The sequence below is a fragment of the Lampetra planeri genome, chromosome 50 (assembly GCF_965212315.1).
Source record: "Lampetra planeri chromosome 50, kcLamPlan1.2.h2, whole genome shotgun sequence".
Taxonomy (NCBI): domain Eukaryota; kingdom Metazoa; phylum Chordata; class Hyperoartia; order Petromyzontiformes; family Petromyzontidae; genus Lampetra; species Lampetra planeri.
Window position 1 is genome coordinate 5,867,440 of NC_136156.1, and position 15,953 is coordinate 5,883,392.

The 15,953-nt window shown below is 45.9% G+C and overlaps 1 protein-coding gene across 2 annotated transcripts in view; it reads left to right on the top strand.

Annotated features, from left to right (window-relative positions):
* Window positions 1–15,953, top strand: part of LOC144734182 (sorting nexin-9-like) — a 45,556-nt gene that overhangs the window by 5,448 nt on the left and 24,155 nt on the right. For both annotated transcript variants that reach the window (XM_078616260.1, XM_078616259.1), the window contains exons 2-3: window positions 4,746–4,829; window positions 12,590–12,664. In XM_078616260.1, coding sequence (XP_078472386.1) covers window positions 4,746–4,829; window positions 12,590–12,664 — 159 coding nt within the window. The remainder of the gene's footprint in view (window positions 1–4,745; window positions 4,830–12,589; window positions 12,665–15,953) is intronic.

Here is a 15,953-nt window from a genome sequence, read left to right on the forward strand (position 1 = left end):
TCAAGGTGCACATGGCCTGGCACAAGCGTCGTGGTGACGTCACCGCGATTAATACTAGATATAAAACATTCCCCATATCTTTAAATACTTAATATCATAAAAACAGGGTCCTTGTCTGTAACATCTGGCAGATCACGAGCTTTGATTCAAGCAAGCCTGACTGTCCAGAGTTTGCTTTTACTGAATAAATGCTACTGACATGCACTCCCAAAAGGCCTTGCTGCTGATGGGTTGTATCAACCATCCTTTGCTTTATGGTGAGAGACATATTTGAAGATGTATATATCTGCTTACGTATTTTGGAACACGTTAAAAATATGTTGGCCATGCATAGCATTACAGATCATTATGCATATACTGTACACGTCTCCATATACCCTATACCAGGGGTCGGCAACCTACGGCTCCGGAGCCGCATGCGGCTCTGTATGGGCTGCTTCTTGACGATATGTACGTATGTACATAGATGCATTGCGGCTCTTGAAATACTGAATTTTGTACCGAATTGGAAAGAAATGGCTCTTCTTGTTGTTTTGGTTGCCGACCCCTGAACTATACGAACAAAAAATGCCCGATGCAGCAAACGGATAAATTTAGAAGTAGTTTTTCCAGCGCACATAGGTGTACATGCACACAAATCATAATGCGCATTAGAATAATATTGCAATGAGTCACAACAGAGAGCAAGTGGAAAGTACTTTGGATCAAGGATTTTAAATGGCATTTGGGTGCTGTTAGCGAGAGATGTGGATGAACGCGTGATACAGTGGCACCGTCTTAAGTACGCCTGGCACCTCATCTGTCGTGTTATTCTTGAGACGTGGCTATATTCGTACAAATGCAACTTGTTGCATCAAGCCTGGGGCAGAAACTAAAAAAGTTTACGTTTTCAAAGACGCATGACATGTAATGACAGAAAGCCATTGTGTTCTTTGATGCGGTTAACGTTGTGTTCACATGAGGTGTTTTAACAACAGGGCTTCTTTATAAATTAAGCTGTAAACAGTTTACAACAGTCGCCGTTTTAAAGCTTTCGTGACTGCAGGGATTCATCTTCTTGGTTCTTTCGGTGAAGTCACGTAGAAGGGAAATAATAAAATTATAAAAAATAAAACATAATAAAATACAATTCTCGCGACGTTTCGGCCACAACGCAAGCAGCCGTCCTCAGGCGACAGCCCTGTTCTTCACCTGAGGACGGCTGCTTGCGTTGTGGCCGAAACGTCGTGAGAATTGTATTTTATTATGTTTCATTATTATTATTTTATTATTTCCCTTCTACGTGACTTTACCGAAAGAACCAAGAAGAAAAGTCACCGTGTGTATGTGTGTGTGTTTTCGTATTGAAAGATGCATCATGGCACTTGTAAGAAATTCTTCTGCGAAACGAATGGTGATGTCACCTTGCGGTTACCTTGATTAAAGAACAAGATAAATACGGCCATCGTGCCCAAAGCTATTGATGGCCACCGCCAACTCTTTCTACCCTACGCGAAATCCCACAGCAGCTGCTGCTGCACAGTAGTTTCGTGTCCTCCCAAGATCTGCCAAATCTGGAGGCCACCATCTGGTCTTACTTATGCTTCCCCTTTGATTGCCGGACCCGTGGAGAACCACTCCAATTCCTGTGCCGGCATTTGGCCCTCCTCCACCCTGCACACGTCCTACCCACCGGAACACTTTTTGCCACCAAATCTTATCTACGCCAATATTCTTAGGCGTCTGCATTCCTTATCCCCCGGGTCCTTCCACATAATTACGAGCATCTGCCTCAAGACAGCCGTGCCTTCAATACCGACAGTGTAAACCATAGCGGAAATAGCACCGAGCATTCTTTCAGATTAGGGGCCGTCCATAAATGACGTCACGCGATTTTGGACGATTTTTTTACCCTCCCCCTTGTCACACAAAGTCAGACCCCCCCCCTCAAATATGACGTCACAAAGCTCTGCCCCCCCAAATAAAACATGCTTCAAATCGCTTTTAACTACTGTCATTGTAGTGCGTATTTAATGTGCCGCTGCATTCTGATGTTGTAGGAGAAAACATTTATTAAAAAGTATATTTAACTAAATAGAACGTGTTGTCTATATTTATTTAAAGTTGCGCATTTTAATGTGACGTCACATTTCTCAAACCCCCCCCCCCCCCTCGTCACACATCGTCACAAATGTCTGATCCCCCCCCCCCTTAAGTGCGTGACGTCATTTATGGACGGCCCCTAAACTACAAATCATAACATTTTAAGAGGGTCTTTGTGTGACCAAGCTTCATAAAGCTGTCATAGTTTGCCTCTCTTGAGTATAAACTCTGAACCCTAAAAAGGCTGCCTTAATGAAGTACCGTTGATGACTCTTAGACACCGTTGGTGAGGCACACGTATTTATTCCGTACAAGTAGTCACAACTGTGGACATACAATACTAGAGGGGGTATCGGCCCCCTCACCCGGCTAGCTGGGAATACACTGCTAGCTATCTCTGACCTACCTCCTAGTCCTTCACTAACGGGCTAGGGGAGGCTGTCTGGCCCGACACTGGTAAGTCGGGCTACGGTACCCGGAGTCCCAGAGCACTAGCTCTGGTCTCAGGACCACGCCGCTGGCTCGGTCCTGCGCGGCCCTGACAAGGGCGGCGTCCCAGGGGAGTCCAGGGCTCTAGCTAGGCAGTCTTCGGTCTTCACTGGTTTAGCTTTAACATTCTGCCCCGAGCCCTCTGACACATCCCCCTTTATACTCCACCCCCGCTGAGGGGTGGGGCCCCGGGCTGCCTGGTGCGGACGTCGTTGAGAGCACCCCCCCCCCCCGTGCACTCACGTAGCCCCGCCCACTGTGTTTGTTTCCCATAAGCTGCCATGCATAACGGCTCTCTCTCTAACACCCCTACATTAGTATGGATGTTTGTGTTTTGAGCGCTAACTAGGAACATCGGTAGAGTTGATTATTGTGGCTGTCTTAGGCTTCAGCATTAACACTGAATTATAAAAAATGACTAGCCAAGTGTAGGTGTCATAATTGCGTCATATGGGCACCTTTAGGCATTCAATGTTCAGGTGTGTAACATGAACACCATATGTGAGCCCATACGTATTCGCTGCACATGAGGTCTGTGTTTAATACCGGGTAGCCAGATTCAGCGAAGATGTACTAGCTCATTGTTCTGACACAGCCACTGGTTAACACAGCCACTGGCTAATCAATGACAATGTTTATTAAATAAACGCATCTGCCAATCTCATTCACCGTTGTTAAGCTTTACAATCGGTAAAAGACCACGGTAGCTGTAATATGATGAGGTCGAATGCTGGTAAGCCAAACAGTACGCTTACTTATCTACCAGTTATGTGTTACTTATTTATTGAATGTTTACTTTTTCGACTTATTTACGGTTTTAAGTTCACTCGTTTCCGGTTAGTTTGTTTTCTTTGCGCACGTTATGATTTTATTGTTAACAATTGATAGTGGAATGTATTACAAATGTAAACTTTGTATTAATATGATGGAATTAAGCTGCGGTAACGACGTTAAAGATATGAATGCATGCGGGGTATATGACGATGCGGACTACAGTATCTGAAATTTATTTTACACAAAACGCTATTTTTGCGGGGTATATGCGTCTGAGGGTTATATGCGTATGTGGGCTATATGCGGGAAAATACGGTTATCGTCAAAATGTGTTGGCTTTTTTTTTCATAAGTCCGCTAATACTTTAAGGGCTTCAACAGAGGCCCGTTGGGTGAATTTGTGAGCTGCGCCGGTGAATGAGTATATATTAAGCCCTGGCTGCTGTGTGTTGTTCAACTCTGTGTAGTTCAAAATATTCCCTGGCAAAGAGCCTCGTTGATGCTGGGGAACAGTGTTATTCTTTTGTGTGGCTTGTGTAGAGCCCACTGTTAGAGATTCACTTGTTAGTGAGCTTAAAACATACGTTTTTGTAGCCAATGCAATTATCCGTATCAGCTTTTGGTTGGTAGTTTTATGCCAAAACAAATGGACATTAATCCCCTCCACCACCCGACAAGATTGTCACGTTTACAGATATTATTTGTACGTCCCATTATATTAATTCTGATCAATAAAGCTACTCACCGGTGGCCTGACTGAGTTTATCATCAACGTACTATAACGTTTAGCTCAAACTGCTGTGAGCCTTCATCAGGCATTGAACTCTTAAATCCCTGGTAGATTGGGTAACGAAACAATGGGAGGGCATTCGAAAGTCGAGCCATGCGAGGGAAGAAACTAAACTAAAACTCAACAATCTTTTCTTATTTAACCAGGTAAGGCCCACTGAGCTACGTACCTTTTTTTCAGAAGTAACCTGGCCACAAATGATAGCTCAGCGAAGTGGCTCATCACTTAGAAATTTATGGAAGCCAAACACTTTGAAAGCGTGTTTCTAAATTAGGAGGGAAAAACCAGAAGATCCGAAGAAAAATTCACGCGACTACGAGGAGAACATGCAAACTCCAAATATACAGGCTTGAGGGTCGAGGTCGAACCCACGATCTCCTGTATACCAAACAAGGTAGTTAACATCTTGCCACCCTGGCGCCTTGCAGACACAGAATCACTCCAAGCAGCTCTGGCATCTTACTTTATATATTATTGACCTATATTTTGAGACGAAAGAAGAGGCATTCGCGAGTAATCAATGACCTCTTGGTTATTATTCTGCCGCTTCATCAAAACGTCATTGCCTGACCACCATGTGATCCCCGCCCCGCGCTCCCTCCCGTGCGTAGGCCCAGGTCCTGTTTGACTTCACGGCGGAGGCTGAGGGCGAGCTGACGGTTAACGAGGGAGATATCCTGACCATCGTCGCCCAGGTATGTGCCCGGCTCCCGCGTTCTCTCCCCCGGCCCTGTCCACCAAAGCGGCACTCGCGCGTGTCTCCCTAGAGCCGCGGAGATTCCCTCCGGCACACACGTAGGCACCTGCTATGGACGAGTGCAGCAGCATGGTAGGTCGGAAGGGCAAAGGCAGGCAATGACTGGGAGACTGGCTCAGGATGGGGCTGATTGCTGGTGCAAGCGGGAAGAAGATATGGCAGATGCTTTCAGAAAGAGGGACGGAGTTGACTAACAGACTGGCAATTCCACAATTTAGGCAACCTTAGATGCAAAATTTGTAAGCCATTGTTTTCCGTGTCATGCCGAATGTGACGATAGTTTTATGAAATACAGTTTACCTATGGCAGAAGTATATGGCTTAACGTAGTCACTAAACTGAACACATGCATGGATGATTAGTCAGTTCTTCTGAGTACGTCCAACGCCGTGGTATTTTATGAGCATTTCAAGACATGTTCACTCAGAAAGGTGGGCACATTATGTCTGTATGAATTATAGTGCTCAGTGGTTGACATACTATGCCCAAGTGAAATTGTCGAGCTGCCGGTAGAATTTACTTGCAGTTTGCTCGAATTATCACAGCTTCTCACGTGCACGATTCGACGCACGTATTTTGAGCTTGACAATCAGTATGTTAATTAATGCATTAATTAACAATTTACACACCCAAGTTGTAATATTATGCTGTGTTTGGGAAGCCTCGTCGAGACTCGAGACTCGTTTTAAGGAGGATCTTGCCTTGTGTGGCAAGGCGAGTTCTAAGCCCAGTGAGGCGTAGCGGCCACTGTAGACAACTTTCAGAATAGACGACACTGTTGGAGGTTAGTCAGAGCTGGTTTAGCCAGCTTTAGAACAGCTTTAGAACAGCTTTAGAACAGCTTTAGAACAGGGGGGAACCCAACCGGACTCAAGAGAATCGATGAAAAGCACCAGTCTGAAAGCAAATGTCACATGCAAGTGGCAGCGAATGCTGAAGCCTTGGAAAAAAATAGTAACTGTAAACGAACTCACAGCGGTAGTAAAACGGAGTCTTAAGGCAGCAGGAATTTGCGGTATTGCCGTTGAGAAGTTGAAACGAAGTGACTGGTGCGCCGCATGAACATAAACGTTGCCTGTAGCAGGGAACAGATGTTACTGTATGCAAATTACTTAAATAGTCCATTATACAATAGGATTTTGCATAGGATTGGCAACAGAAGAGACGTCATGAACAATGCTGTTGATGTCACCACACTTTGCCATTGGTTCATTCAGCTACAGACACAAAGAGGGACAAACAGACACAGCGATACATGGATACGCAATACATACAGAGAGACACGAAGATACAAACGGACAGAGACAAACGGAGAGACATGGGACTCAGACACAGAAACACACAGATACGGGGAGGAGGAAATTATGTAGATGCAAAGGGACAAGGAGACGTGTAAGACAGAGGTGTTTAGACACACAAATAGAAAGACACAAGCACTTTTTTTCCATGAGCATACGTATAAAATTTTAACTGAATAATTTGAACGGAAAAAAACGATTTCAAATGTTTCGGCCCTAAAAACGTTGCAATAATTAATCCACCCGATGGAACCGGTTCATTACGACTGTTGGCAATCTTTTATTTTCCACGTCAAAACACTCACGTGAGCCAGTTAGTTTTTTTACTACAGAGTCGCCGTCGGGAATGCAGTGAAATGCAATTTGTTCGTCACACAACAGCCGACCGCTGCCCATTACACACTCACACAGGCGGACACTGACACTGGACTACACATCGGACACCTCACGAACGCATGACCAGACTCAACACACAGTTATAATCCTCTTGTAACATTCGACTTTACAGCGCTGCCGTGTAGCGACGCTGAGCCCTAAGGCTGCACAGGAGTACGGTAACTTTATTGAACACCCTTACCGTTTATTGCTGCCCTCCCCTTGAGCCTGACTCTGAAGTTCAGTGCAGCTGCACTAATTGTATTGGGGAGCAACTGGACTAAAGTTGTAATGGAAAAAAAACAGTTTGTGGTGGTGTAGTTGCAGTTAAAAAAAAGTCTAAATGATTTCCTGCCCAAATGAACATTGAGGCATTGGTGCTCGCCTTCTGGTTACAGCCCTGAGCCAGTGGTGGAAATTCCACGTTGCTATGGCAGGGGTGAGTTTATCTACAAAACAACCATTGTTGACTTAGATTATTAGGGTGCTGTAAATTTCCACATCATAAGCCACTTCGATGAGCGATCATTTGTGGCCAGGTTGCTTCTGAAATATAATCTTTAAAAAAATTGTTTAGTTTTATTTATTTTAGTGATTTTCTTACCTTTCCTATGCACTCCTATCGTGTTTTTGTATTGTTTGTTGTTGTAACTTTCTGACCTGCCCATACTCGGCATCTTTGAGAAAGAGCTTTATAGCTTGTCGGATTTCTCCGGTATCTATACAGATTCTAATTTTGACTTCCCCGCAGAGAAGTGGTATTCATTTTGCTGATCCCCAGAGGGATGATGGGCTGAGTCAACCCCTCAACTGGGATTTGAACTCGCGACTTTCCGATCGCAAGCCGCTCACTCTTACCGCCTGACCAAATCAACTGAACGTGCAGCTTGTCTAATTCCATCTCCTGCCGAAGAGTATCTTCTCAGTCTGATTTTGTCAATCACAAAAACCATAACTGCATTCGCAATCAACAACAACAATGACGACAGCATTTGCAAGCCAAGACAAAACAGTGGTGCCCTGCCATTAGCCTATTTTGCTGACTTCTGTCTTTTTCAGCTAAAACCTATGTAATAGTTTTAAAGCACGCAAACCAAAGGAAAACAATAACTGATGAAAATTGCATTGAAAAATTTGCTCTCTTTCTGCTCTATGTGCAGTGAAGAAGGGCCATTGCTCCAAGCATCACCTATTTCTTTTAGGGCAGCGTTATTGACGAATGCATTGGGAGTTCTTTATTCTGTGTGATTTCACAAGCATCTCAAAACGTTACAGCTCGACCACCGAGCGGCGCCAGTGGCCTGCGATGTCAGCGGTGGAACCCCATCAACTGGCCGCTGTGCACGTCTCCTTCGTGAAAAGTCAATTACAGACAAGCCGCAGTCCGACTGTGGCCATGCAGCCCATGCAATTATGGACTGGAAAGTAAACTATCGTAGTCTGCGCTTCATCAATGGAGGAAAAGCAAAACTGCACAAACTCTCTCTCCTGAAGCCCTCTCATGGCCAGTATATCTCGACATTGTCATCTAGCTCCTAAACATATCGCCATGAGCAAGCGTAGAATAGCGGTTGAGCCGAGTTAAATCCCACCATGCCAAAACAAGTGCTTTAAGGAGCATTCTAATAATAGTGCGGTTTATAACGTGCACAATATTTCACAGACATAAGCGACCGTGATTGAGCTGCGGAGCCAAGCTGAGTGTTGCTGCTCGAGTGCCAAAAGAAATAGGTGGGGCCTTTAAGGAAGAGGTGGGGCCTCTAAGCGTATCTTAAAAGTCAGTGTAGATTGAATGCTGCTGCGAATGTGCAGCAGTCGGACGATGAGGATGGCTCTGTTCCAGACGGCGCGGGCTGACACGGAGAAACGACACCCAGCAGTGATGATCCAGGACCTTGCTGTCGAGAGGAGGAGGTTGCGAGTTGCTCTGCGGAGAGCTGTACAATTAATAACAATTTTTATATGTGGATGTGAAAAGCGACATAGGGAGACGACAACAACAAAAAACATGCAACACGTTCGTCAATAGCAATGTGGTCTTACCAGGAAAGATATGTGATAGGTGACGTATCAGGCTACAGTTCTCTTCTTCATAGCAAACAAATAGAGATGCCAGAGAGATTGAGTATAAAAAGCGTGGGAGGCAGATCAGCGTGGTACTGGAATTCAAAACAGTAAGTGGGCTTTGGGCATGACACATCATTTCTAGAAGGGAGGATATCCAGTGGTTGATGCCAACGGCTTAGTGGAAGCCCAAAGAGGAAATCCGCCTGAGATTACGTCCACCGCAGAGATGGAGCAATGAATGGCATAACCCCGCGTGCATCCTCCAAATGGAGTGTTGCATCGTGAGCCCGTGAGAGATTGTGATGGCATAGAGGGCATTCTTCCAGCCGTGGATAGATTCTCATCCAGCAGTGGAAAGATTATGAGTGCTATAAATCATCGTACGAGAAATACCGTACAGTATTTGTATTGCAGCAGTAGTGTAGTACAGTAGGCACAGTAGGCCAATAACCACTTGCAAATTCCACGTTCCATGTCGGTGCTGACTCCAGATTCATCTCTATGTACTCCATGCCACGTGTTGAGACTTGCCTCGCTTAGCACGCATTCTATGTGCAAACGCCATACCCCGGCGCGGAGTAGACACGGATGGCACACGGGGCCAAACTAGACCTAGACCTCTCATCCTAAGGCCAGGCTCCAGAATCCACTCTTTTTACTCCGTGCTGGGTTATGCGGACCACCTTGCTGTCAACAAGTGCTCTGTGCGGGAAGCATGGTCTATGTGAATAGGGCATTTTACACTTTTTTTAAGAGTAACGATATTTGCTTGCTATACTCCGAGCGCTCGTTGCACTTGTACAAAGTTGTTTTTCCAGTTTTATGGAATCCGCAATGCACATAGTGGATTTGTGGCATGGCCGAGCGGTAGCCCATTGGCCACTTGTTGCAGAAATTCGCGGTTCAAATCTAGCGGGCAGCCCTGATTAATGCTTCGGTTGTATTAACCCTTAAAAACACGCGCCGTTTGCGTCACAGTGGACGTTCAAAGATACCTGTGGAATCATTCGTAAGAGTCGGCCTTTGTCCAAATTAACTAAATTGTCTAACGCTGGTGAGACAAGGCCATAAAGAAGGCCGTTTCTGGGGTAGGCCAATCAGTTTCAAAGACAAGGCATATATTATTAGAGCATGTTTTGACACAATTGTGTGGTTAATGCAGACTTAACACCTTGAAATAGGTATCTATTTGGTGTTTGAACAATTTAGCACCTCCTATTTTATTGCCATAAAGGGGTTAAAGCCTGTTCTTTTTTTCCGTCACTCGATTGGAGTGTATGTAGCGATCATCGCCCGCCCCGCCTACCGTGAAAACATTGCAGGATCATCATGAAAAAAGGAGTCAGGTTTTTCTGGGTAAACAAGCGTAACAAGATAACCATTAGCATGTTTCCTTTCCCCAACGAGAGTGGTACATCAGTAAGCCAGGCTCATTCCACATATATTATTTCCCACACACCACTCAAGCCTGCCAGATGGTGTTTCCATACACACACATGTGTGCCAACTCCCAACAAATATACTGCCCTCCAATGCGGTGATGATTACAGCATATTTAATCTACTCCAGTGTGTGCAATTGCTACCACACACTTAAGTCAAACGTATAGAAAAAAATCCAAAGTTATTTACCATAATAATAATTATTTATTGCGTGAACTTTTAAACATTTTATTTTATACGTAAAGTTTCAAAGTAACATCATTTTTGCATGATTAAAGAAATATCGTAAATACCATGCCGTTAATTACAATAATGTCACCATCGTAATTGTCAGCTATAATCAATCCACTGCTGGATGCAGGGCTACCTCAAACCGTCGCCATGCCTGGCAGTCTTACGATGCAATAATCCAACCAGCACCTGCACACGAGCTGATTTTCTCACTCCATCTCCATTGTAGGCTTCCTGTCAGATGCATTATACCCCTTTGTTGTCACTCCAAATTAAATGTACAGTCGTTACATTTGTAATGACAGGGTAACACCTGCTGGCCTGGAAGGGGAATCACGGGTACGGGCACGCTTAAGTAACAACCAATCAGAGAAGGAGGTGTATCTGGGGCAAAGGTCTCAGGTGGGGCTAGCCGAGATACTCCGGGAACCTGCTCGAAGGTTCCACGAGAGGGCGTGGCCGGAGGCGGGGCCTAGCCACGCCTGGGGGGATATAAGGGGGAGCGGACCCGGGGCTCGGGGCTCGTGTGTGGGGTCTAGGGTCCTGGCTGCGTCGCTGCTCGCCGACATCTCTCTCCGTTGTCCGGCCACGCGGAAGATCTCCTGCATGGATTCCATCGCCGTCATCGTCACGCCGCCAGCCAGCGGCGTGGCCGAGTGAAGGCGGTGGGACCACGCCGAGTGATCGGCTGTGTGTAGCCAGTAGAGACGTTAATATCGAGTTGTACTCCGTGTGAGGAAGAATAAGTGTTGGCCTGTGTTGTGCCCAGTGAAGTACCCTCGACACGACGTGTCGTGGAAGTCGCTCGTTACACATTTACAATAGGTTTAATCACGACCTTGCATTGTCTTTTATTTCATTGTTTTGATGCAGCCTGCATATTGGAGAGAGATGGGGGGAATGGCATTTTTTGCAGAACCCTTAAGGTCACGAGCATGCAACTTAACCACCTGCTATCTCTCCTTCTTGCCTAACAGGTGGTGGGCAATTGCAATGTATATGTATAAAAATACAAAGATCACCAGTATAGCCTTAATATACTGTTGGGGAAAGTGCTGTTAGCGAGCACCAATGAAGGCCGACCTGGCACACGAGGGGGTGGGTGGCCAGCACCATGCCAGCCACCTTTGTCTCCTTAATGGCAATGTTTACACACCGCACCAGGTATTCATTTGAGGTGAGAGTTGACCTAGGGGAGGCCCAGAACTGGTTCGGATAATCATCACTGGTGTTGGCCGTGAGCGGGAATCGAACTTGGGTCGCCGGGTTTGTAGCGCAGCACGCGAACCTCCACACTACAGCTACACTATATACCGTGTATACATATACACATATATACACACATATAATTACTCATTTGGAATATACATTTCAATTCTAGATTTGAAGCTTTCGTGACTGCAAGGATTCATATTCTTAGGTTTTTTCGGTAAAGTCATTTTTTATTATATTATTATATTATTTTATTTTACTTTCATTAATTTTAATGTTTTACCTACGTGACTTTACCGAAAAAACCTAAGAATACATTTCAATTATAGCCCTCTGCTACAAAAAATTGGCAGGACCCTCCTGCAAAAGTCTCGGGAGACTCAGCATGGCTTTTCTGGGTTTAGAAGCGCAGTGCAATCCTGTCGTGGTGCTGACTCACGGTTAATACTTGCAGCGGCATCAACCTTGATTATTAAAATTATTTTACTGCTATAAATTTCCACATGATAAGCTACTTTGTTGAGCTCTCATTTGTGGCCAGGTGACTACAGAAAAAATTGCTAATAGCTCAATGGACTTTACGGGGTAAGATAAAACTTGATTTGGAGCTTTCGTGACTGCAGGAATTACTTTTTGGTTCTTTCGGTAAAGTCACGTAAAAAGAAAATAAATTAAATAATAGAATACGACGTTTCGATTGCAACACAAGCAATGTACCAGGGTGTTGACTGTTACGTTAGCCGACTCTCTGTGTTGTATTGCATTATATTTCTGAGTTTACTAGGTTAGTTTTTTTCTCATTCATCCGTACCTGATGATGATTGCTTGTGTTGCAATCGAAACGTCGTTTTCTATTATTTTATTTATTTTATTTCTACGTGACTTTACCGAAAGAACCAAAAAGTAAGATAAAAATTATAATTTTTTCTCGTGATGTGTTTACCTTTCTGCACTCCTATTGTGTTACGCTGTAACGATCTGACCCGCCCCCTACTGGACATTTGTGAAAAAGAGCTTAATAGCTCATCGGGATACCTCCAGTGTGAATGATTATATTCTGATTCTGATCGACAGGGAAGCGGCACCGGCTGGATCGAGGTGGAGAATGCGGAGAACAAGCGAGGAATCGTGCCTGAGAACTACGTACAGGCAAGTGCCACCCCCTGCTTCTCCTGCCGGCCAATACAGTTCCAATGACAGCCACATGGGGCCAAAGTGGAAACCGTTGCCACCTCGGGTGTGACCGGTACAGGCTTAATATCCGTGGCTAATACGAGTGAATTATGTGATAATCCACTAATTGAATATCATTCACTGTTACTTGCTGCATAATGAACTCCTGTGGTGGTACCAACCAGTAAAATATATTGTCTGGGCTCATTGGCTATAAGCAGACAGTACACCTTCATATGTGAATGTTGAAACTGGCGCATATTTTACTTCACATGAATTTGATTTTTACACATCTCAGCAGCCAAACGGCCTTCTGACAATACACAATTTCAGCAGCATTGTTTCATCACGAGAAAAATACCGATCGGTTTTGACATGCAAGTGCCTCATCAGCACAGTTCCGCTTTACATATGCTGGTGAACTGCCAGCTATTTATCGACAAGGGCTCTTGTCGCGAGATGTGGGTTCTGGTTTGACGCACAAGTATATAATGCAGAAGTCAATAATGATGAGCATCAATACAATTCAGATTTATATAGCACGTAGTTGCAATTTTATATCATCATCGCGCACACTGATGGTTCCGAACCTTAATGGACCCACAGACAATTGTCAACCCTCAAAGGAATGTTTCACAGATCACGATGCAGCACCATTATAATTTTATATTCTATTCGAAAAAAGTTTTGCTGGCTGCCTGGTACGCAGCGGTGACGCCACTGTGCACATATGGCGCGATGATGCCACCCGCATCCCACCGTGTAGAGCATGGGTTTGTGCGCCGGCCGTGGGCAGTGCTCGTATTTTGAAAAATTCACACTTCTCAGTGTCGCATGTGAAGGGCTCATGAAGCCACCTGGAGCCGCTACATTCACCACGGTGTTGCGAGTTTTTCTTGAATCAAATCGCGCTTCCCAAGTCGTGACAGTTGATCGAATCGGTCGCGGGTGGCGGGCGAGGTGGGGTAGCTGAATCATTAAACGCCTGCTTATGTTTATACTCGTAGGAACCTCCTGGTTACACCAGCCCACAGGGGATTATTGTGTCCATCTGTCGTGCATCCAAAAATGGGAGGGGTGGGGCTGGATGGAGAGGGGAGGGTGGGGAGGGGTTGGGAGGGGCTGGGTGGGGAGGGTAGGGCTGGGTGGGGGGTGGGAGGGGTGGGGCTGGGTGGGGAGGCGCTGGTCACCCCGTGGTGCCCTTATAAAACTCAACGTTTTACCTACTCACGCCGGCTTGTGCCCGCCCTCACAGTCGGCCATATTTGCGGAATAAACCACGCCGCCGTTGACCCTGGCCATTGACCGAGCAACCCAACGTTCCTACCAGCTCCCTCCGCAGGAATGTGTTTTTTATGACTCGTGACTAAATCGGCCTGGCTTTCTCATACAGTGTGCTGGTGTTTTCATTTAAAATGCACTTGTGTGCGTTCCAGCTGACAGGCACGCACGTTTGTTCGCTACTCTGTTGACATGTGCGAGTGTACAAAATTCGCATTCTCGTTGCATCAAGGCGTATTTAAACATAAAATAAAATGGCTTTTGTGACGGAAACATCTTATCGGACTCCACCTGCACGGGTGAGAAAGTGATTCAATAAAGGAAGGAAGTGGGAAGTGACCGTCTGGCAACTTTCTGACGCGCACACCCTGCCAATATGCTGTGTGTGTTTGTGACGCGTTTCACCCATGCTGTCCTTCAAAAAACAGGCACAGTTTATTGCCCCAAGGGACTCTTGTCCGGTTTAAACAAAGGTTATCTGATTCCTGTTTCAGCAATGCATTTCCATTGTCATAGCTCGGTGGCTGGTGCCCAATTTGGCACGACTTTATGGGCTTATGTTACGATTGAATAAATCAGAAACTGCTGGTTTCATATAGAGTAGTATACAATTCACAGCGCTTTTTGTCAATCCACCGTTGGATGAAGGCCTCCTTGTGGCAGAGGTCGCAAACGGGTTTTGATTCCTTACCCGTACCCGTACCCGGCCGCACCAGGGTCGCAAACGGGTATCCTACCCGATATCCGGCCGGGTACGGGTAGCCGGGTATCGGGTAGGGTACGGGTATCGGGTACCCGATTGCGACCTCTGGGATGAAGCCATGTTGCAGGCGCGGGTGGGTTGATTCTAGGAACTTGAATTGTGAGAAGAGACAAGACGTTGGGAAATGAGTGACAAACGGTTACTCACCAGTGACTCATGGCCTTCTCACTCAATGGTTGGGGTGAGTCACGTGCGACTACCCGTACCCGTACCCGGCCGCACCAGGGTCGCAAACGGGTACCCGTACCCGTATGGGTACGGATAGCCGGGTATCGGATAGGGTACGGGTATCGGGTACCCGATTGCGACCTCTGCCTTGTGGCCTGTTGCTCATGGGGTTTGTATGACCATGGTTTGTAAAGAGAGCCCAGGAAGAGGTTGAGGCATCGCTTGCCAATAATGCTAGCCGTGGCTGGAAATCAAACTCAGGATTCATAGCACAGTGCGCTAACCTACTGTGCCATAGCTTTCCCCGATTACTGAACCAGGTGAAATTCTTTGTCTTCTTCATGCGCGAAACCATGGTGACCGTTGTTACATTGGGGTGTTATTAATTCCGTTGCCACACTTTGCCCATTAAATGTCACAGCACCAGGGTCTCATCTGTCCTCATTGGCCGGTGTCTGGTCGCTCAGGGGACTCCCTGCTTGTGGCAGAGGAGGTCTTTGGAGCAACCCCACTGGGATCCAGGGATTAATCCTGAGCAGCCACCTGTGGTTAATTTAGCTTCTCGAGTGTCGCCAGTTTAACCATTGGCAGTGTCAAACCACACATTATTTTTTTCCGTGTTGCTTCACCTTTCTCATTGCTGGCCAGTAAAGGTCGTAGAGGTATAGGAAAGGTCTCACTTTTGTGAGACTCGTGGTAAACGGCCGTTCACACAGCGTGAAGGATTGCCATCTTACGTTGCATCATGCCATCTTCTGAGATTGTTTACAGATGTGAAGTGAGGCTCCGTAAATTAAATGTGAAACTGTGCTGACTGAAGGGTTAGGGTTGCCACTTGTCCTTGCAACCCAGGCATGGGTTTGACCTGGACAGTCTGGAAAATGGCATTTGTGTTAAGGGCAAAATTTAGTTTGTCACGAGATCTTGAACCATATCGCAGCATACTGCACAGTTCTGGTAGACCGAAGCCAGGGGTCGGCAAACTGCTGCTCCGGAGCCGCATGCAGCTCTTTAAGGACTGCTTCGTTAAGTTATTTATTAAGCACCATCTCA